Source organism: Phaenicophaeus curvirostris, chromosome 11 (genome assembly GCF_032191515.1).
Source record: "Phaenicophaeus curvirostris isolate KB17595 chromosome 11, BPBGC_Pcur_1.0, whole genome shotgun sequence".
Lineage (NCBI taxonomy): Eukaryota > Metazoa > Chordata > Aves > Cuculiformes > Cuculidae > Phaenicophaeus > Phaenicophaeus curvirostris.
The window spans coordinates 17,018,858-17,041,598 of NC_091402.1; the positions used below are offsets into that span (position 1 = coordinate 17,018,858).

The 22,741-nt window shown below is 55.6% G+C and overlaps 1 protein-coding gene across 2 annotated transcripts in view; it reads right to left on the minus strand.

Moving 5' to 3' along the window:
• PLXNA1 (plexin A1) overlaps positions 1–22,402 on the minus strand; it is a 120,667-nt gene extending 98,265 nt beyond the window's left edge. Inside the window, exons 1-2 of one of the 2 annotated variants that reach the window (XM_069865939.1) lie at positions 22,384–22,402; positions 6,047–7,393 (exon numbers count right to left, since the gene is read on the minus strand). In XM_069865939.1, the coding sequence (XP_069722040.1) occupies positions 6,047–7,249 (1,203 nt within the window). In that variant the 5' untranslated portion in view covers positions 7,250–7,393; positions 22,384–22,402. Of the gene's footprint in view, positions 1–6,046; positions 7,394–21,861; positions 21,993–22,383 lie in introns of those variants that run through there. The other variant, XM_069865938.1, reaches the window with a different exon arrangement.
• Between the last annotated feature and the right edge of the window lie 339 nt (positions 22,403–22,741).

Consider the following 22,741-nt stretch of genomic DNA (forward strand, 5'->3'; position numbering starts at 1 on the left):
CTATGGCAGCTTCCGCAGCCCCATTCGTCACCCCTCCCGTACCAGCCATCCCACCTCACCAGCCAAGGGAAGGGATGAGCTGACGCTTCCCTAGAATTCCCTACGCACTGATGTAAGGTTTTTGGGACACATCCAACGTATGCAGCCCCTCTCTGCCTTTGAACAAGCTTTGCAGACCAAGACCAAGGCTATTGGTTCTCTGCATCCTACAGAGCAGCACTTACAAACCCAGCAGGAGCCAGCACTACATCCCTGCTCCCCATCCATCCCTGCTGCTGCCATCTCACACACGTGGGATGCCAGCAGGAGCTCTCCAGTAGAACACACACCCCTCTCCATCCTCGCCTTGGCGCTAACTTCAAAAAGAAAATAGCTTGGCAGTAAAGCAGAAGGGGCTGAATCTTGTGCCCCAGCCTTTTCTCAGAGACAAAACATTTCCCAGCCAAGGCCGTGCCAAGACAAACAGGTCAGGGCTCCTGAGAGAGCCTCACTTCATATAGCAGAGCCTCCAGCTAACATGCTACACACCTGCCAGCCCTGTTCCTCCTCCCACAGGAACGTCTTGGGGAAATCCCCACATTTTTTCCATGTTGCCTTGCCCCAGAAAAGGAACCTGGCTCAGCCACCTGCCTCCATGGTTCAGTGCTCGCCCATGGGTCTGGGAGAAGGTTTTGCAGCTCTGCCCAGGGAGAGGCAGACGCAGGGTTGCATCAGCCCCTCTCTGCCCTTGGGGCTGTCACAGCTGGGACCTCCAGCGAGGCAGTGCCAGAGGGATGCCCCCTGTGAAAGCTTGGAGTGGGATGAGGACCAGCTCCGAAGCACTCGTCCCCCTCCACTGAGCATCCTCACTGCATCACCCTGACCTGCTGAGCACGGTGCCAGCTCCTGGTCACAGGTATCTGGCCTGAGGGCACGTGGGTCTCCCAGAGGTCCCACGCCTGCACACAGTCACATAGCATCAGCAAAATCCATGTGGGCAATGGAGAGACAGCCTGCTCCAGCCACAGGATTTTCCACTTCATGAGGTTCCTTACGTAACTTTAAATTTAAAGGGGAGAAAGGTTTTTTGGCAAGCAGCAGCCTCCAAATGCATGCCAGTCCCCAAGGGGTTTTAAATCCATGCAGCATGTGCACGGAGCATATGGGAAAACACCGAGCTCTTAAGCTCCATGTACACATGGGCAGTAAATAGCTCTGTGATTCCCACCCACTGCTGCCCAGGAAGCAAGGGTCAGCCTGGAGAGACTCCTGCCCGCAACCCGAGGCGCCCATGGGAAGGAGCAAAAACAAGATGCTTTACTGTGCCTGGGCACGATACGCTTCCAGACATAGTGGTTTCAGCCTCCCACAGCCACGCTGAGGCTGCTTGCCCTCCTTGCCAGCCCCAAGGCCAGCAGTCCAGCTCTAGGCTGCACTCAGGACTCGGCATCATGCTAGCCTTCCAGTAGGAGCAGACCAGGAATGACAACAGCTGATCACATTTGGTCTCACCAGCAGTCTGGAGATGCTGGTCTGCTTCCTCAGTTACTCTAACTTCTGTTTTCCCAGGATGCCTGAGGTAGCGTACGGCCAAAGACTGACACCCGTCCCTGCCTGACCTTTCTTTGTCCTTCCCTAAACTGAGGGAACTGCTATAGCCAGGCATGAGAGATGTGGGGGTCCCCAAAACAGGAACATGGGGCACCACGTGCCTCTGCAACCACAAGGAAAGAGAGGAAGTGGAATTAGGGTCTCTCCACTTATCCTCTGAATCACAGCCTTGCACACATCTTCTCGTATCCATCAGCCAGCACATGCACTAAGCATTCTCCTCTGCATCACCAGGCTGGACATATCTTAAAACAGCAGGTCCAAGCCTTCCCAAACACAGAGCAAGACGGGAGTGATGCTCCAGCTGATACCCAGCTCCCACCTGAAAACCCAAGATCTTTCAGGTACTTTGCTGTGAAAAAAATAACTCTTTAGCTCTGGTAGCCCCTCCACCCTAGTAAAGCACCTTCTACTTTGCCACCAGCAGTAGCAGAGGAGCTATGGGCAATGCCATGAAGGTAATTTAAGCCTCAGCAGCCCTTGGGTGCAGTTTCTGCTCTCTCTGTGCTCATTCTGCAGCTTCCCCAACCCCTTGGCCGCTGAATATGCAGGAGGAGAGATGTTTACCGTGTTTACTCCTCTCTGCTTTGTCTCAACAAACTCTCTGGGAAACGACAAATACAGCTGCGCTTTGGGACCGCAAGGAGCGCCTGCCACCACCGCTGCAATGCCGACACCACCTCGATAAATAATTACACCGACAATTAGCTCATTAACAGCAAACTGCCTCGTTAGAGAAGCGCAGGCAGGCAGCATGGAGAGGTCGGGCCAAGGGCAGCAGTACAGGGGTTACAGCACCAACAGGCATCCCTGGAGGATGCGGGATGCAGGGACAGAAGGACACAGGGACAGCTGTTCCCTGGCCGATGCCGGCAGGGACCGACACGCACCACGGGATGCGAGGGCCACTGACCTTGAAGCATTTCAGCCTGCACATGCTGGGATCTGCAGGAGGCACCAAGCTCTGCTCGCTCTCCCATTTTCATGGGTTGTTTGCAGGGACCATGATCTCAGCCCATGGCAAGGCGGGGGGGCTGCTTGGTATTGGGTTTTTTGTTTTGGTTGGTTGGTTTTTTAATTTTGTTTTTATTACAGTGCTTTCCATTGGCACCTCTCTCAGCTGCCCCAGCCCCAGACACTCCAGGCCCCCAGTTCCACAGCACTGCAGCCCAGCACTAACCTGTCTCCCCAAAATAAGGTCAGGAAACACTGATTTCACAGGGGAAGCAGCCTGCAAGAGGGGGGAAAGCAGGCCCGCAGCACCGAGCGAGCAGAAGCAGGTGTCTCCTTGACGTGCCTTGTCTCATTGCCTCCCTTCAAGCCCACTTACGAAAGCAATGAGGGAGCAGACAGCAGAGGCGAGGCTCGCACCACTCAGCGTTATTAATTAGCCAGTAATTCACCAGTTAACACCACTACAGGCACGCTGCATCTCCCTCTGCGCCCCCACCAAGGGCTGTGATGGAGGATACAGGGGACACTACAAGCCAGGGAGGAGGCTGCAGGAGGCAGGTGCCAAGTGCCAGGCTGGGAAGCCAGGCTTTTTGCACATTAATCGCTGCCCAGGAATAATCCCAGCGTGATACGGTTTGTTAACACCTGCATTTCTCTGGCTGTCCAGGAGAAGGACTTAGCTTTTCCTGGCCCAGTTTGGGACAGTCTGTCACCAGCCATGCCCTGTGCCAGCAGGCTGGGCAGCAAACCCCACCAAGGATTCAAAACACATTTTCTCTCTGGAGCAGCCCAAGGAAAGCTGCTGCCCATATCCTGCTGGCTCCAGGCACAGAGCTCTGCCCATGCTGCCAGTCCAGGGGTCGAGGATTCCGGCAACACCAAATCGCTCCCTGCTGCAACTCCACCCAGCTCAAATCCACTGCCCTTTCCCAGCCTTGCTACATCAGACCCTTGTCCCCCTGTTTTGGGCATGACTGTGCTGGGCAGATGTGCTATGCACATCTGGCCACAGGCACGCAAACCTCAGTCCCTACATTGCACAGGGAAAGGACAAACTGGGCTACAGAAGGCCAAACCCCTCTCCAGTGGAACACCACAAGCAGCAAAACCTCTGGTCAGGCTCAGGAGCGATTCAGGCTGCTGCAGGGGAATGGACTGGGCAGTCCCACAAGGTGCCTTTGCTGCATGTGTGAGTCAGTGCCCAGGTCCGAGAGCACCAGCATGAGGGGTCTTGCTCCCAAGCTGGCTCCACTCCCCTTCCCACTGCCAGACTGCTGGATCCCAGACAGGAAGAGAGAGAGAAACAGGAGACAGGAATCCACTTCACTTGCCAGCACCAGGGATGAACCACTAACATCTGCTGAGCTGGCTGCCAAGCCTGGTGGCCTCTTCTCCTGGCTCCAGCACCAGCTCCAGAGAACTGGAGCTGTCCTGCAGCGCCAGGGGATGAGCACCTGCACTGCTTCAGGTCTGGGATCAGGGCACTGGCAAAGCCTCCTCCAGTATGGATCAGCCCTTTATTGCTGTGAAGGAGCAGAACAATTTTTTGTTTGGGATGTAAATCCAAGCAACTACTGACTTGGGCAATTACATTCTGCCTCCTTGCAAATAAAAAACCCAACATGTCTTTTATTTGCTAGTCAGTCTTCCCCCACCAAGAGACCCACCAAGAGACCCCCCTCTGCCACAACCCACCCCAGGAGTGCCTGCAATTTATTAGATTCCTGCCAGAAAGAGGTTACATGCTCCATGGCATCTGGTTTGGCTTGCGCTCAGCGCAGCAAGGGGCTAAAGGCTTGACGCAAAATCCAGCTGCACCTTTCCCAGCTCTCCTTGACAGTCGGAGCATGGCAGGGCAAGAATATCACCTGGCTCCCCTGGGGGAGAGTGGTATCCCCCAGCCCAATCCATTCAAAAGCAGGAGTCACCCAATCGTGGCAGACATCCTTCTACATGGCAAGAGCCATGTCTGCACGACCCAAAAAGCACCTTGAGATCCACCTACTTGCATGGGCTGGCCACCAGGTAGCAATCCCAAAAACCTCCTAGCATGGAACTGCCCCCAAAGTACAAGGTACTGGGGTAGAGCCTGCTCCCCAAGCCTGGGGGCACAGCGTTGCCGTGGGGCAGCGGGAGAGGCAAGCTGGGAATGCGGGAGGAAAGCACTGAGCGCCTCCTCTGCGGAGCCAGCCGCTGCATGACCCAACAGGCAGCAGTGTAACGATTTCATCATTTTCCAGCAAAATTGAATTAGTTCAAAGCCAAAATCTGATTTGTGAGCCCAGCGCTCTTGACAGCAAACCCTTTACTTTGTCAGGCAGCTGTTAGCCGTCTCCTCCAGAGCTGCAAGAAGGACGGTGGGAGGGAAGGTAGGGCTGCTCCGCAGGGACAACCTGCCCACCTTTCTGCTCGACCAGGCAGCCACAGCCCTGCTCAGGCAGGTCCACGGGCTTCGTCATGGGTGCTGAGCACCAGCAAGCAGGGCTTGGGGAAAGTGGGCAATAGTAGGGGTGTCAAGACCTCCATCAGACCCTCTCAAACACACACACACAAAACCCCTCTCTGCTAGGTATCTAGTCCCCCTGCCTGGGGACTACCCAGCCCAGCCTGGTGATGCCCAGTTTAAGACCTCTCCATTACCCAGAGCTGTAACCCCCCTGGTAGCTAGAAAAAAATCTAGCAATAGTAATAGTTCAGCTGGAAAACAACTCCAGAGAGCCAGGTGGGGATGTCCCTCACTCCCCAGTGTTCACAAGCCCCACACAAGAGCAACTGAGCCACAGGGAGGGCTCCCATGTGAGCACCAGGCAAGAGGACACACCTCTGAGGATAGAGGGGAGTGCTCCCTCAGCTGGGAATCACTGCTGTGGGATGCTGGCACTCAGTTCCTGCACCTTCTGGATGAGTTTACACTGGCCATGCTCAAAATCCACCTTGTTGATGTCATCTTGTGCCTTCTGTCCTCCCCTCCAGCACCCAATGGAGAGGACACGGTCTCTCCATACTGAGCATGACCAACTTCTATGCCAACCTCCTTGTCTCCCTCCATCAGGTCTGTGCTCCCCATCCCCTACGTCCTACTGCTCCCAACACCTTTTGCTCAGCCACCACCCAAGTTGAGCTAACACTCACAAATTTATACATGCCATCTGGAAGGAATTCCCCAGGGGAGCTGCAGCACATGCCCTGAGGACTGAGCATTCTACCCTCCCAGACAGACAGGGAAGGGGAACGAAAAGCAGGCAACTGCCTCAGCACGGGGCCCCCGGTTTGGGACTCTCTGTGGGCACCAACGCAATCCAAACCCAGATGGCCACCCCACACTAGACCTGCAGTCTCCATGAGGAATGCTACTGAGTAAATTGAGTGTCCAGCCTTAAGGGCACCAGTGCTCTCACCAGGATCATACGGCTCAGGCCAGGTCACCAGCAAGGGTCCGGCCAGAGAGCATTGCCAGGAGTCATAAACAGCCTGGCAAGAGTAGTGACAAGTGGGAACTTACCGAGTTGATGCAGCCCAGCTCCTTATTCAAGAGCCAGGGCAGCGAGAGTTTCCCTTCCCCTCTGTAGCACGACTGAATACGCTCCTTGATCTTATCCTTGATCTTCTTCAACGTGAAGAGGCAGAGCACAGACTCCTTCGGAGGCTTAACCCTGTTTTTCTGGCCCTGGGAGAAGATGGTGAAGAGGATATCCTCATGCTCTGAGATGCCCAGGTACTTGGCCAAAGCCTTGCCTGGCTTGGTCAAGTAGGCATCCTGGATCAATCGGTACTCAATGCCGTCCTGCACGCAGCCAATGGGGAACTCCACGTAGGAGTAAAACTTGGGGTCATCCACGCAGAGGCGGACGATCTTGGAGGTGAAAAACTGCTCCCCGGTGGAGTCAGGCGAGGTGAGCTGGGTGTCCAGCTGCAGGGTCAGGTAGTAAACAAACTGCTCACTGCTGAAGCTGTAGATGTAGTAGATGTCAAAGGTGGGGAACTTGGAGAGCGTATCCGAGGGGATCTTGAGCTGGGAGGAAACAAATTCATCCTGGTAGACAAAGCCAAACATCTCCGCGTTCTCCTCATTGGCCATCAGTTTGCGGCTGGAGAGCGTGGGGAAGTATTCCGACTTCCCATCAATAGGCGTCCCAATAAAGAGCTTGTTCTGCCCATTCAGCACCTCGATGATGACCCCAGACATGGTGCCCGACTCGTTGACGCTAGAGAGGTAGTGCTCCTTGCGGTGGTGGGGCTCACCCAACTTGAAGAGGTCATCCAGACGCAGGAACTGGCAAATACCCTGGGAGGCACTGCCACAGGCAATCAGCCGGTTCCCCGAGTAGTCCACCAGCAGCAGTTTGTTCACGTTATTGGTGGTGACCAGCCCGTGTGGGCAGGACTGAACACTGGGCGGAGGGTAACACTTCTCATTGTCCTCCACAGGCCCCGTCACATGGGTCCGCAGGAGTGTGAGGTTATTGGAAAGCTTGTAGATCCGATTGACAGCCCCCACGTAGACCTCCCCAGTTTTATTGTGGACCACCAAGTGCGTCAAGCTCCAGTCTGTAACCGGGAAAGTCCTAAAGGGAGACTTGGGGCTGCCTTCCGCCAGCGGTAGCCAGGTGCTCCCCAAGAGCAGCAAGGTCCAAGCATTGATGGACAAGTGGTGCTTGAGCCAAAGGAGCCACATTGCAGCAGCCTCACATCCAGCCAAGGCCATGCCCAAACCCAGCCACAAAATAAATAGAAACAAACCCAAACTAAAGGAATGAGGGAGGGAGGAGGAGCAAACGGGACACAGTCTCCTCTGCTTTCACCGTGCTCGGCATTCAGGGCATCGCAGGCACAGCCAATCTGGTCAGCCCTAGAGGGAGAAAGACAAGAAAAGTGGCATTAGAAAGCTGTCCTGCACAGTTGTAAGTCTGTTCCACCCCACCCAGCAGACACTGCTGCTTCACACTGTTCTGGCAGGCTGCCTAACAAAACGTCCCCCATCATCATCTGTTCCAGAGGAAGATGCATCCCCTGACCAAGGGAGCCTGAGAGATGCTGAGGACAACCTCGCCTGGTTGCATCACTGTGCACAGCTTGCCCCGGGGTCAAGGAGCTGCATGCGCTTTGTCTCACCATCCAGCCTCAATCATCACAGCCACCAGCCAGTGGCCCCCTCTGAGGTACCACCCTGCCCACCCAAGCCCCCTCGGGAAGAACAGCAGCCACCTGAGCATGTCTGCAGCTGCTGGCTGGACCAGACCAGCGCATCCTCAGCAGCCTCATTATGCACTCTGGTGAACCTACTACATACAAATGCCTCAGCAAGGCATAGCTGGCCCCAACCTGCTTTTAAGACCACCGGCAGCACTGAAGCAGTAGCGAGGGAGGCTGTTAACAAGTGCAGGGGCTGCCCCTGCACTGCTCCACTGCAGCACTGGGAGTGGATGCAAAGACCCAGTTTGCAGAGAGCACAGCCCGAGCCCCTACACAGAGGAATGAGGACCTTTTAAAGGAGCTGGGAGAGCCAAGAGCCTTGGTGTGCTGCATGCCAACCCTGTCATCTGCCTGCCTGACAAAGCCCAGGAGGGACGTGGGCAGGAGGCAAGGAAGAGCAAGCAGTCATGGCAAGGAGAAGCACATCCTTGTGGCATTTATATGCATTAAGAAATGCAGGGCCAGTCATCAGGCAGTTAGCTTGAGAAACTCCAGAGGGCTGTGGGGGCACACGCCAGGAGGATGGAGAACTCTGCACACTGCCGTGCCATGGCTGGGGCTTGCCAATACAGAGCAGCAAAGCAGTGGGGAGCCGGCCATAAACCTATGCTAGTGTGACCTTTGCATCCCTGGCAGCTGGGAGATGGTCATAGTAAGCGGACACAGACAGCTCTGCCCTTCATGTCTGCTCAGCAGCCTCTCGATTGCACCTCCCTCCCTGTTTTCTCCACCCTCCTCCACCACCATAAGCATTCCTGGACTAACATGGGGTTGTGCAGCTCCTCCCTGCCAGCACAACCCGTCCCACCAACATCGTCATGGTCCATTCACCCAGAGTGGGACCATCCCTTCAATGCCTTTGGCCAGGACATGAGCTCAGCCCTCAGCTCCCCACCCAGCCACCACAGTTAAGCCACAGAGGAGGAAAGCTTCCCTCTCCTTATCGTCCATCTCTGACTCAGCCTGGGATAACCTGCAGGAGGATCCGCACCAAGGAGTGGCACCCGGTAGGAAATATGGCCCGCGGTGACTGTGCAGTTCTGCCGGCATCCTGGGTCGGGCAGGGTTATCAGAGGGCGGCCAGCGGCAAGGCTGCGTGAGGCAAAATGACTACCCCAGAGTTCAGCCTGCGCTCAGCAGAGCCGTGGAACCCACCAGCCAAGCCTCAAACAGCCCTTGGGGGGCTGCATTATCACCAGGCCAGCGGCTGAGCCGTATTGTACCCCAACATCCCACACAGCGTCTTTCAATTCTGCTGCCCCTTCTCAAGCTAGGGACACAACCGGGGAGGGGGCAGAGGGAAGGGAGAGGCTGTTTTACCCCCACTTCCCACTCATAAATATGAAATCATCCTCTCCCTTGCCAGGGCAAGCCCAGCCCCAGACACTCCTGCAGCCCTAGCAGCTGTGCTGGGACTCCAACACTTCAGACAAAGCCTCCACACCAGTTCCAAACCCTCTCTGCAGATCTGCCAGCTCCACCACCTCTCCCCTGCCCAAGCACTCGCCACCCTGTTCCCTTCTGGCTCCCCAACACATCCCCCTCCAAGGCAATAGCCTCAAGAGAGGTTTGCACAACCATGTATAAGCAACTATGAGAACAAATCCAGGTGCCACAAAGCTCCATGGGTGTGGAGACATGGAAAGCATGGAGCCACCAGCCCTGGAAATCATCCCCATGGTTCCAGCTCCCCATTCCTGCTACATTTTCAATACTGGGAGCCTCCTAGACCCACGGCTACTGGGGCAAGCATGCTGCCAGGGGACAGTCACACTGCCCAGCACTTTCATTTTTACAAGCTTGTCTGTAAGAGCATAACTATGAGCCCCAAACCACACTGAGGAGCGGGACCAAGCCGCACTGTCGGCACAAACCCACCAGTTCGCTCTGAAAGCTACAAGTGTGGCAGCCGCAGGCAGCTCAGTTTCCTGTTGAGTGGCCAGAGAGAGGCTTCTCACCTCTAATAAACAGCTCAGTTGTCACCAGGCTGCTGCAGACCCCAGGGCTCCAGGAACAGTAGGGCCAGCTACCTCACAAGGAGATCACTATCAAGATGAAACTCTTGCACCAGAAACACACTACAGAAAGGGGGTACAGGGAAGGCGGTGGAGGTGAAAGTGAGAGTTAGGTGCAGCACAGGGATACCAGCCAAGGCATCACCCTGCCAGGATGGGCGAGCAGGACAGGGAAACCACTTTGAGTGCATTTCTATGATTCACAGCTTCTATTTCAAGGAGCGGGAGAGCTGGAGGTCAGGCTATTGCCACAAAGCAGGGCTAGAAAGCCCAACAAGAGATTCCCAAATTAATGTAGGGAACTAATCTCAGGAGCTGGAATGACAGTAAAGCCAGGCAGAGCTGGGGCAGTTACAATACTGCAGAGCTCCTCCAAGATTTCTGCTCCCAAATATACATTAGCAGCAACTGCTTGTCCTAGTGCCCTGACACCAGAAGGGCTTTTGTCCAGTCCTGCTTAAAACCATTAATATTTTTAATATAAAATAATAAAAAAAAAATTTAAAGTAATTAAAAAAAACCAGGAAAGGTTAGCTTGTCTGCTTTCTTCAGGATTAATGATCTAGGCACCTGTGACTTGCAGCAAATGAAAGAATTAAAGTGGAGTGCAGCCCCACATCAGCGGGGCAGAAGGCAACCCTGCACCGGAGCACGGGTGCCTGCATGGCCCCAGCTCCCTGCCTGCGGGAGCAGCCGGGGAGGAGCGGTGTGGGGGCCAAAGGGCATTTTCCTCCCATCACACTGCCTCCAACCCCCATGCAGAGGTCTTGGCACAGCAAACAGCCAGGCAGCTCCTCCGTCAGTACCTGCTTTAAACCACAAGGCACTCAAACCCCACAGAGCTGTGCCCATGGAGCACCTTCCCCTGGAGAGGACCCAGCCCAGGACCATCATCCCAATGCTTCCAAGAAGTGAGACTCACACCGTGCACACTGCCACCACAGCCTCAAAGCACGGAAAACCCTGGGCAGACACCCTGGAGCCAAACCAGCCCTGAAATGGGCTGCAATAAAATAACACACCCCAGCCTGGAAATATGTGCGACAACAGGGAGAGCAGGACCAAAACCACACCCCGTTACACTGGCTGGGCAGCAAGCATTGCAGCATCCCAGAGAGCATCCGCACGCAGGGCTGGCTTACCCCGCAGCAGGGTCATTCTGCCAGCGAGACAGCATCACAGGCTTCGTTTGTTTTCTATGCGCACACACACCCACTTATATAGATACACACACACAACATATAGCAGGAAACCTGCTGTCAGAAACAAAGGTGGTGAAGCAACCACGCAAGCGCCAAATCCACCCCAATGCCTTTCATCCCAAGCCAGAAAGGACATTTGCTCATGGTTTCACCTCGAAAGTGGCCATGCTGAGACAGCTGCAGCTGCTCCATGACCTGGACGGGACTGCCTGCCTCGCTGCAGCTAACGCTCACACATCCCAACTTCAAAAGTGCCTTTCATCAAAAAGCCATTGACGTGGCCCACAATGCCTGCGTCCCACTTGCTCGCTGCTAAAGAGGTGGCAAGGAGCCACGGCGTTCGTCTCCCGACGCTGTAAGCTTCCCAGTCCTCCAGCATGGCCAGAAACCTGGGGTTGGGATGGGAGATCACGCTTTGGGAAAATAATCATCACTTTACATAGCACAAAGCAGGAGTACTGGGATGGAAAAACTAACCTTAAAAGGCAAAGACTGGACAGAGCATCAAGGACCAGCTCTCCACTCATCTGGGCAGCGAGTCCAGAGCACTTACGGTTGCCGAGTCAGCACGGGTGGCTATGCTACAAAGCAGCAGCCCTCATGGAAAGAGCTGAAGCCAGGGTTTAAAGCAAGCTGACAAGCAGAGAGGGGCACAACTGGCACCCAGAGACCCACTCTCCATCCCCACCACTGCATCACCAAAACCCTCGCAGGCTCATGTGGCCGCTGGTGTTGTCTGCACCGTGCAGCATCCCATGGTTACAGGGTTCCCAGGCAGGTCTGCATCCCCAGGGTTAGGGAAAGCGTTATTTGCCTTGGAGAGAAGCTGCTCTCAAGCAGTGGGATGAGGCTGCAAACTGCCCCAGGAGATCTGCAGCCTTGCACTTTGCAAGGGAGGCTGGAAGAGAGAAGCAATAGGATTGAAAACCCCCACACAACTGACCCCTAAAGGGGAAATGGCATCTAATGGGTCTTTACCTGCAATCTTGCCAAGTCACTTGCTGCTCTCAGGAATAGGAAACATCTGAGAAGGGACCGGCTCCATTTTCAAAAGAACAAACTGCTGAGCTGCCAGTAATTAGCAAAAGGGAGAGAGGGGAGATTATCCGGGGGAGAGAAAAGCCCGCAGCCCACAGGAGAGTCAGCCTTACCATACAGCTGGTATATTTTTAGGTTCGTCTGCCTGGGAAAAGACTTGCAACAATGAGAAAAAGCTGGTGGTGGTACCGAGTTAAAGCAGTATGTATGCAATCATCTCCAACAAGGCTAAACTTTAACTCCTTCCTTCACCACACACAGTCATTAAAAACTATTTGGCTGGGGTCTCTCCCTAGCAATCCAGTTAAATGATTACAAATCTTATCCCTGGCTCTAACCACACCCTGATGAAATCAACGGCAAGCTCTGAAGCTGCCTCACTCCAGTCTCCGTCACTATCAACCGCATCAGGAATATCTTTAAGCATCTTTGGTTTCCTCCCAGGCTCCTGCCATCCGCCCAGGCAGGGGCCAAGGACTCGGTCCTGCCCTGTCACTGCAGCTCAGGTGGGCACAGCAGCTTCTGCTCCTGCCCTGCACGTATCTTCCAGGCAAGGAATTCAACCTCTTCTGTCCTGAGAAACATAACAAGGAGAAACAGCCATTTACTGCCTAAGGGCTTCAAGAAGAAGCTTGACCCTCAACAGAAAAAAAGGCCATAAAAGAACAAGCAGCGAGGAAATTAAACATTTCTCAAGAGCACAATTCCCCTTCTTCAGTCCTCCGCAAGAAGTCACGTCGTGTCAGGGGGAACAGCTCTGGAGCCACCACATGTTCTCACCATGGAGAGTCTGCATGCTGCCCAGCACAGAACCATTTCCCAGCAGGCTCACAAGCATTTCCAAAATGGAAACACGGGCTTCCCCAACCACAACTTCCCAAGGCAGAGAGGCACACGAGGACAGTCTCAGTAGGTCCTACCATGATTGCCTGCCCCTGCCACAGAAACCAGTCATGGACTACGACCTTACAAATACTCCCCAACTCCATTCAGCTACGGCTTTCCTTTCCCTTACTCTAGCAACTCATCTGGGTATCAGTTCCTACAGGGATCCTAAAAGGGCTTCCACCTTGGCTTTGGCCCATGCAGTCCAGACTCTGGTTCTCACATTCCATCAGTTCACTGTGCAATTTAAATATCACGCAAAATCATCCCTGTTAGCAGAGGCCACCTTGGTCCAGCTGGACCTGCAAAGACCCAGAAGGTCACCCACAAAGGCCAGGTCACTCAAAAGCCAGCACAAGAAGTCCAACAAGAGGTCCTCTGGTCATCAGCATCCTTCCCTCGTCTGATTTCGCACCATGTGGCATAAGACATTGCTCATTACTCCCAAACCTGCTGTTCCGTGTCCTTCACCAGACTAGGGCAGCCAAGAACACAAGCCAATGACCCAACCACCCCCAGATCAATGCACACCTTCCTGCCCTGCTCTCTGGGCAGGGCTTTCCCCTCTGATACACACACAGACCTTGGCACCTCCTATCCGCCTCCACAAGGTGAGCAATGTGCTTCCCCCACATCTCAGAGGGAATTTGAGGAGCTCCTACTTTGCAGTGAAGCACTAGCACAGGAGAATTCCTGGTTGCCGGACCCCCTCTACTTCCAGCAAAGGGAGGTCGCTCCAGGACTGGTTTAATCCCGGCTGAGCTGAAATTCCTGTGCTTCCTTCCGCTTGGCCCCGTGCTGGCACCAGCGCTCATGCCGTCACATGTCGAGCTGAGTACAACTGCTGCCAGAGCTAGGTCCAATTAAAACAGACCACAAAACTTCTCCAAACGAGGTTTCCCCAGCTAAACTCCAAGCTGTGTCTTCCCTTCCTTCCCCCAAGATCTCCTGCCCTTCCCTTCCCTCTCTGCTGTCCCAGCCCTGCCACCCCAACTACCTCTGCTGCAATCCACTTGGGTCTTGACTCAGCACAGCCCCAGGCTTTATTTGTCCAAGGTGGAGCTGATCCAGGAGCAGCAAGACAACCAGAGAGCTAGTGGAGCCTTGCTCAGCAGCAGGACAGGCAGAGAGGTGAAGGGGAAGAACCCCAAACCCTTCCACAGTAACATCACCACAGGGGAAACTGCTCCAAGAGACTAATGGGGCGTTCATTTGCAGCACAGGGGGCACGAGGCATCCGATAAAAGCAGGGAAGCGCTGTGTGCACCGTGGCCAGGGCTGTGCCCACGCTCTGCTCTTCTGCTAGAAGCGCCAGCACAGCCCCCCCTGCTCCAGCCACAGCAAGGGGGTCTCACCCAACCAACCCAGGCAGAGCAAACTTTGAAGTGTGGTCACAGCACTGCCCGAGAGCAAGGCTGCTGCTCTCCCTGCAGATCCCAACTGCAGCCCCAACCCATGCTGGACACAGGCACGCCGCTACAGCTTGACGCTGCACACAAGGGGCCAAGATCCTACAGGCGTCAGCATAATGGATCTCCTTGTTCACCATGAAATCAAAAGGAGGCGGCTGCCTGCCTGCGCTGGAAGGGCTGTCCAAGCACCTCTGCCAAAAATCCACTTTCTGCTAATGAAGGTGGCTGCATAGCGGCTCCAGCAAGCACTGTCACCCCACAGTGGGCTACGGAGTTGTGAAAGGCACAAGCAGCAAGCTAAAAGACAGTCTGCTCGGAGTCCCGGCGCAAGCTGAAGCGAGTCTCTGGCACGGGTGCATCCCTCCCTCCTGCCTCTCAGCCGTGCAAGCACAAGGCTCTGCAGAACAGGAGCTCTCCTGCGTGTGCCAACGAGCCTGCGGGCACTGCCACCACACTGATAATAAGGAATAGTAGTGGGTGTTGGTGGAAACCAGGGCTGCTGGTAGCATCACGGGCTCAGCAGCAGCTCTCCTTCCGAAGCAGCGCTGCCTTCCTGCCTTCCTCCTCCCCCATTTCTTCCCGATGACATCAGCCTGAAAAACAGGTTCTTGACTTCAGAAAGGCTCATCAGGCTGATTCTGGTCCCGCCTGAGAAGGGGAGAGCCCCCCATGACTCCAGGAAGGATGGAGCCATCCAGAAGCCGGACCTCAAGATAAGCAGCAGCGGGCAGGCAGGCAGGCAGCGGGCAGGGATCCTGCCAGCATGCCAGCACTTCTAGGAATAAAAGCCACCGGGGAGGAGACGGGGGTGGACGGAGTGTGACACTGCGGAATAGATCTGAAATGTTTTACAGAGGTCTCAGTAGCTGTAAACTTCAGCTTGGGCTCACGTTCCAGCTCTGTCACTGCTCAGGTATGGGACAGCCAAACCCATCCAGTTGAAAAGGCAAATCCCAAAGCTGGCTCCTGGTCCCCTCCAGCTCCCAGAGACTGACAGCCAGTCCTCAGGCCAGCCAAAATGACAAGATAGGACTTAACATCACCCAGCAAAGCCTTCTGAGGTCCACAGGGCTGGACTTGGACAAGCGGAGAACATGATTCTGTGAAACATCCCGCCCACCAGCTCGAAGATTATTTTTAAACTTCTCCTAAAATATTTTTGGGTTTTCCTCTTCCCCTGTTGAAACTAACAGTCTGCACAGGAAAAGCGAAGCTGCCGCCCGTACACAGAGCACAGACACACGCACAAAGCAAACAACTGATTGCCATTATAATTACCTGCGATGTTATCGGCAGCTCTGACGGGGTCGGCATTCGCAGACGGAAATGTGGTTTTCGCATTGTGTCTCTCGAAACACGAGACCCTCCTTCCTCCCACCGTCCACACAGGGTCAGTCACCAGCAGCACCCACTCCCACCAACACAATATTAATTGGGAAGGAACAGCTCCCAGACGTGGGGCTACATCACAGAGGAAATTTCTTCCCCCAGCAAGCACCGATGGGAATCTGCCTGTCATCTCACCAGGGATTTACTTCTGCAAGAGCCTGAATATTCTGACACACAAGCAGTTGCTTAACTAAGCACATAAAGCAAAGGGACTCGCAGATATTCTACAGTGAAACGGAGATTTCTGTGGATGGGATTAGCACCAGCAGCAGAGACTCGGGCCCCCAGACACAATCAGCGCTACCCCATGGAGGGGCTCGGGGCATCCCAGCCAGCTTTCTGGTAGTGGTGGGAAACCAGCCCCGCTTCTAACCCCTCTCACACCAGACCACAGCTCTGCTCCACCAAACTCCCAAGAAAACACGACTCACTCAACATTTACCAGTTCAAAACACCTGTGCAATTAGTAAGACTTTTTTTCTCTCCTCCAGTATAATTATATACATTTTAATGCAACTACCATCCCTGTATTTTGTACATTAAACAGTAGGCAACTGAAGGAAGAGGCTGGCTTTATTTTTCTTGGCTTTGGCTTTCTGAAAATAATAGTATGTTGCAAACCAGTTCTGGCAGAAGGGCTTATCTTCACCGGAGAAAGAGGGGAAGCAGATGGAAAATGGGAAAGGGGAAGAAGGGAGGTCCCAAGGGGAAAGCAGGGATTGCAGTGCCCCTCCACGCTGCCCTCACCCTCTATCCCCTACACGTACCTACAGCTGGAAACCACACCTACGTCTGGAAACTGTTCTTGATACCAAGGACAGGACCTGAAAACAGCCTCAGACTCAGTCCTCCACTGCCAATGGAAAAGAAAATCAAATCAAGCAAATGGTCATTGGTTACTCAATCCTCAAAGCCGGGGTCATTAGCTGGATTAAAGTTCCTGAGCTCTGGCCGGCAGCACAGATAGCAATGTGCAGCTGAACTGCCCAAATTGGATTACTACTGCTCCTGGGTCTCCAGGCCAAGTTGGCCAGTGGATTGTGGGATGTTTGAGATGGGGAGGTGGGTGCCGAGCTTCAGGGCTGATCCACAACTGTTGAGAAGTAAAAGGGGAGATTGGGAGGAGACGGTCGGTCTCTACACAGCAGGTCACCCAGAGCCCTGCAGACCATCCCCAGCATCCTTGTCACGCTCTCACCCCAGGCACTTTCTCCAGCAAAAGCCCTCACAAGCTCGGCTCAAGAAACAAAGAGGATATTGCGCTGTGGCTCACACCGGGCCCTGAATCGACCCCAGTGGTAACAAACCACCTCTGTGGTTCAGGCGGCTCACAAGAGTCTTAGACCTCAGGCACAGGCACACACCAGCCCACAGAGCAGAGGTGGAATCCGCCCCATCACACCAAGGCACCCTGCATGCAAGTAGACTTCAGAGCAAAAGTGTTTGTGGAGCCTGAGCCCAACGGTCTGGATGTGGAGTTTTTCTCCAGACTCAAATAGCTCAACGCACCAGCAATAAGGAGGAGGTTTGCCAAGCCTTGGCTGAAGAAAAAATAAACTTTTACATATTTTTAATTCAGACTTTTAAGTGGTGGCTTCCACCTAGAACAAGGGCTGGAGGCTGCCATATACACTGATGCTCAGAGAAGCAATGCAAATAAGGACACCGCCTTGTGCCCAACCACACTCCAACAAGCTGGTAGAAAGATGTGCATTTTGGCTACACAACAAGCTGAGCACAGGGCAGAGAAGCCATGTCTGCCCATGCCTGGCGTGGAAAGCATCAAGATTTATTTATTGGCTTTTCTCCTGATGAGGCACAATACATTTGCTCAAAATTGGCTTCCAAGCACTGGCCATGTTGGGGTAGCTACAAAGCTTCTATAGTGCATCCATGGGTAAGGCTAAGAGGGGCATGGCTGAGGCTGGGGATCAGAGACTTTGTCAAAGCACATGTGTTGTCACCACATACCATCTATGTGTAGTGGGATGCTCCCCGCCGGACTGCCCAGAACATGCCACAGACTACAGCCAGAGAAGGTGGTGGTTGTCTCCAGCCCGTAGCCAAACCAGTCACCCCAGCGCTGGATGGCAGCAAACGCTCACTCCTCCTCATTCTGCATTGAGCCACAGTGCTCAGCACCTTGCTAGAAAAACGGGTCCCAGCCCAAACCCAGGAGACATAAGGGATCATGGACCATATCGAATCAAGTCCCCATCACTCGTGATTCCCAGACCTTCCTCCACATGCCTGGCACACTACCAAGCAGCTCACTGGGCAAACACTAGCCAAGAGCCCTCTACCCACTAGTTTCTTCCATACAGCACAAAAGTATTTAATGACACAATTTGGTGGAGGCATCAACAGATCACAGAGAGCAAGAACCCAAGGTCTCCACACAGGAGGAGAAAAGGTGCATCCCAGCAGCCCAGGTCAACGCAGAAGCTGAGCTTGCAGGCAGTGAGGATGACACACAGGCATCGGGGTGACCCATGCCCACCTTCTTATTGCACCACAGAGGAACAGCAGCACTCCAGCTGCCTTGCCTCTTCCAAGGTCCACCTTCCTTCCATTGTACCAGGAGTGCCAAAAAACACGACTGACCTTTCCCTGCAGACACAAACCACAGGACCAAGGTCTCCTTCATGGAGAAACAGTCACAACAAAGCCCCTGGGATTCAACAGAAGTTGGACGCTCTAGGCAAGGCTCCCTTCGGTTTGCAGGGAGCCAGCGATGCCAGCACAGCAGCACTGGGCTCTCCTGCTCCAAAATATGCAGCTCGGGGCCGAGTCCGGCTCTCGACAGTGGTTAGCGCTACAGCCAGAAGCAAGGCAAGCAGCAACAAAGGCCCTGACCCACACTCAGCCTCGAGAATAAATGCGTACAAGTTTCCTTCATTAAGCCGGATCCCAGGGCCAGATCCTTCCCTTTGTTCAACAGATGCCGAACGCAGCGAACCCACCAAAATAAATTGCCTTGTGTGACATTTACACCCGCAGAGCAGGGCAGGGGCCGTCCCCGGCTGCTGAGGATGGAGGAGGGGAGGCAGCCCTGCCAGCACGCAGCAGCGCTGCTTTTATTACCCTCTTCCATTTCGGCTGCGCAAAGCGCTGGCGAAACAGCACTCGCCTGGAGCCGCCGGCATGGCCCTCAGCCCTATCTCCGCTGGAGTTCGGAGGAGTTTGTTTATCTCTCGCAGGGCCCTCTGCCTCGCACAGGAAAATGGCTTTGTGTTACAAAGAGGCACAAGGGCTCTTCTCCATAGCTCCGCGCGCAGCCCGAGCATGCACAAAGGCGGATGCCTCCGCTCTGCTCCAAATCCGATGCATCTATTATAGAAAAATTAAGCCAAGAAAGGGAAACTCTCGCCAGTGCCGCTAGCACCGTGCTAACAAAAGCAACGCTACCAAAGCTTTAATCTTCAGGGTACCAGCGGCACGAGAGAAATCCCAGTTGCCCAAAGAAGCAAGAGCCAGTCAGCCCCCGGCACTGCCTCCCCGCAGCCCCTTGGGAAGCAGCGCATCCAGGTTCACTGCTTTCGGAGGAGCGGCACCGGCAGCAAAAGCCACAGGCGGATAGGGAGCACCAGATCACACACACGATCGGGTATTTTGAATCCAAACTTCCTTACCAGCTTTCCTTACGGTCCCCGTGCCACTGCACCACCGCCGGACCTGGCATCCACCGGCACCAGCAGACCGTGCCGTGGCGAATGGGCAGAAGAAAAAACCTTCCCCCCTTGCACTCGCTTAGGAAATTACCCGTGCATCCTCCCAAAGGCTTCTGCCCCGCTGATTTTCCTTGGCTTCTCCACCTTTCCACCCTGTTCGGTCACCAGTGTCTTGACAGAGAGACATCGAGTCACTCATTTTACCCACTGAGTATATACAAAAGACCCTGAGATTGTTCAGGAAGCAATTAGCCGCTGTTCAGAGGAAAATGGTGTTTTCAAATGGATAACCTTTGATGTAGTCAATAGCCTCAGCTCCTCTTTTTTTTTTCTTTTTTCTTTTTTTTTCTTGCAGCCGCACACAAAAGGAAAAAAAAAAAAGGAAGAAAGAAAGAAATCCAGCAAAGGGCTGGTAATTCCCCTCGACACAGCCCTCGCTCAGCTAAAAGGGATTTTCTCACAAGCCGGAGGAAACGCAGTTTCGGAAAGGCAGCTCATCTACCCAACTTTTCTCCCCTCTGTGTCCGAGAGCACTGGAGAAGGATCACGAACATTCATCCTTCCAGTTAGCAGGTTCTGCTTTTGTTTTGTCCTCCCCAAAGCAGGAGGAAGGGGGGAGCTAACAAGAGAGGTTAATGCCTGTCTCTTCTCTCCCATCCATCTCCTCTTTAACCAGTGACCTTCATGTTAAGCCCTATTCACACACCAGCCCCCCTCTCCCGGCTCCCCCCACCCCAGCGCTCAGCCAGGAGCGGAGGGAAGAATCTTCCTTCCCCGCAAGGAGGGCGAGGGAGAAGAAGGGATTTCAGGATTTATTTCAGCATGCCACAGAGATTTTACAAATCCCTCCCTGCTCGCACGCCGGAGCTGCCGTGTGTGCTTGCAGGGCAGAAATGGGAAAGGCAGAAGAGTGAGGGACACAAAACATGCAGCCACCCAGCTTTATTTGCCACCTTCCACATTAATATTGAAGGCGGCAGGCGCGCACCGGCACGCAGCCCCGCACACAGGTATCGCAGCCTCCCGTGCCTCGCTCAGAGAGGTGCCCAGGCGCTGCGAAACTACAACACAATCACAATAATAATGATTATAAGGAGGGTGACAGCAGCTCGCCGGGCAAACCTGACCCACTCTGCCAGCAGCCCCACGGCATCTCGCTGTTGGCTGCTGAGGAAAAGGAAGCACGGGGGGAACAGCAGTTCTGCGGGTTTAGGGGTGAGCCCAGCCCGGATGCCCCACACCGCGCCCCGGCGGGATGCGGGGATGCAAAAGTGGGGATACAGGGATGTGAAGCAGCGGGGATGCAAGGCAGCAAGCATGGATGTGGGGCAGCGCAACACAGGGACAGCAGCGAGGACGCGGGGCAGCACAACGGATGCGGGGACGGCAACGAGGATGCGAGCATGGATGCGGGGCAGGGCGACGGATGCGGGAATAGCAGGGAGGAAGCAGGGATGTGGGGATGCGGGGCAGCACGATGGATGCAGCGATAGCAGCACGGCAGGGAGGCTGGATATGGGGCAAGGAGCATGAATGTAGGGCAGCACGATGGATTTGGGGCAGCACGATGGATGCGGGGCTGGCAGCGAGGATGCAGTGAGCATAGGGGATGCGGGGCAGCACGGATATCGGGCAGCACAATGGATGCGGGGGTGGCAGGGAGGATGCGGGGCAGCAGGGCAGCACAGGGGATGCAGGGCTAGCAGCGAGGATGCAGCAAGCACGGATATCGGGCAGCACAATAGATGCGGGGCTGGCAGGGAGGATGCGGGGCAGCACGGGGGATGCGGGGCTGGCAGCGAGGATGCAGCAAGCACGGATATCGGGCAGCACAATGGATGTGGGGCTAGCAGGGATGATGCGGGGCAGCACGGGGGATGCACCAAGCACGGATATCGGGCAGCACAATAGATGTGGGGCTGGCAGGGATGATGTGGGGCAGCACAGGGGATGCGGGGCAGCACGGGGGATGCGGGGCTGGCAGGGAGGCTGCAGCGAGGCTGGATGCGGGGCAGCACGATGGATGCAGCGAGCACGGATACGGGGCAGCGCGATGCAGGGATCGCAGCGAGGGTGCGGGGCAGCGCGGCCGCAGGGATGACAAGGAGAATACGAACAAGGATGCCGGGAGGCGCGATGCAGGGACGGCAGCGCGGAGCAGGGCAAGGCTGCGCCCCGGAGCTGGGCGGGCAGCGGGTGCCCCGCGATGCGGCGCGGGGGAAGCGACCCCCGCCGGGAGCCGATGCGGGCGGAGAAAGCAAAAGGCCGAGTCCCAGCGGGTTTTTGTCCCCCGGCGGGCGCAATGCGGGCTGGCCCCGGGCGGCAGCAGCGCGGCGCCTGCCCAGCCCAGCCCCTCCGCACCCCTGCCCGGGCCAGCCCCGCGCCGCCGCCTATTTTAATTTTTTTTTTTTTTTTTTGGAGGGGAATAAATCCAAATCCTCGCGTTCTCAACGAACCGGCCCCACCGCGCGCGCCGAGCCCGCGGAGGAAAGTTGGCAAGCGGGTTACTCACGGCTCCGGTCCCGGCTCGCCTCCGCCGCGCCTGCCATGACCGCATTCCACACCGAGCCGCCCGCGGGGGCCCCGCCGCCGCCGCCGCCGCCTCCGTGCCCGCCGCCTTCCCCCGCCCGGGGCTCCTCCGCGCCCGCCTCGCTCGCGCCGCCGCCGCTGCCCCGCATGAATGGGACGACGGCGCGGGGCCCCGAGCCAGCGCCGCCCGCCCCGCGCGCGCCCCCGCCCCCCGCGCGCGCACGCGCACGCCGCCGCCGCCGGCACCGCCGGGGAAGGGAGGGGAGGGGGGCGCCCGCGAGCACCGCCTGCAGGGGGCGCCCGCGGGCGGGGGAATGACACGGGGGGGTGGAGACGGCCCCGCCCTATATAAGCTCCGCCCGTTCTAGGCCACGCCCACCGCCCGCCCTTAAAAGGGCGATGCCGCGCGGGAAGGGAGGGGCTCTAAAAGCGGCCGCGTTGAGGTGGGGACCGCGCAGCGCACACGCGAGGGCGATGTGGGGGAACCGCGGGGGCCGGGACCCACCCGAGGGAGGAGGAGCAGCAGCTTGGAGGGTCCTCCTGGGCCTCACCTCTGCGAGCTCTGGTAGCGCTTCACTCCGCAAGGAGGTCGTTTCCGCTGGCAGTGTGTCCGCTCCGCCTAGAAATAAAAATACAAAGGCCCAAAAAGATAATAAAAGCCATAAAAAAGATTAAATGGGGGGCTGAGGTGGTTGTTTGTCTTTTCTATTTAGTTCCAGTCACTTTTGTCGTCTTCGTTCTCGCTTCTCCCTCTCCCCCACAGCTCCCTGCCTGTCCCCAGCACACGCAGCCCCTGCAAGGGGTCCTGCTGGTTTATGTAGGACCTACAGAAACACAGCATCATCCCCTCTCAGCTGGGAAGA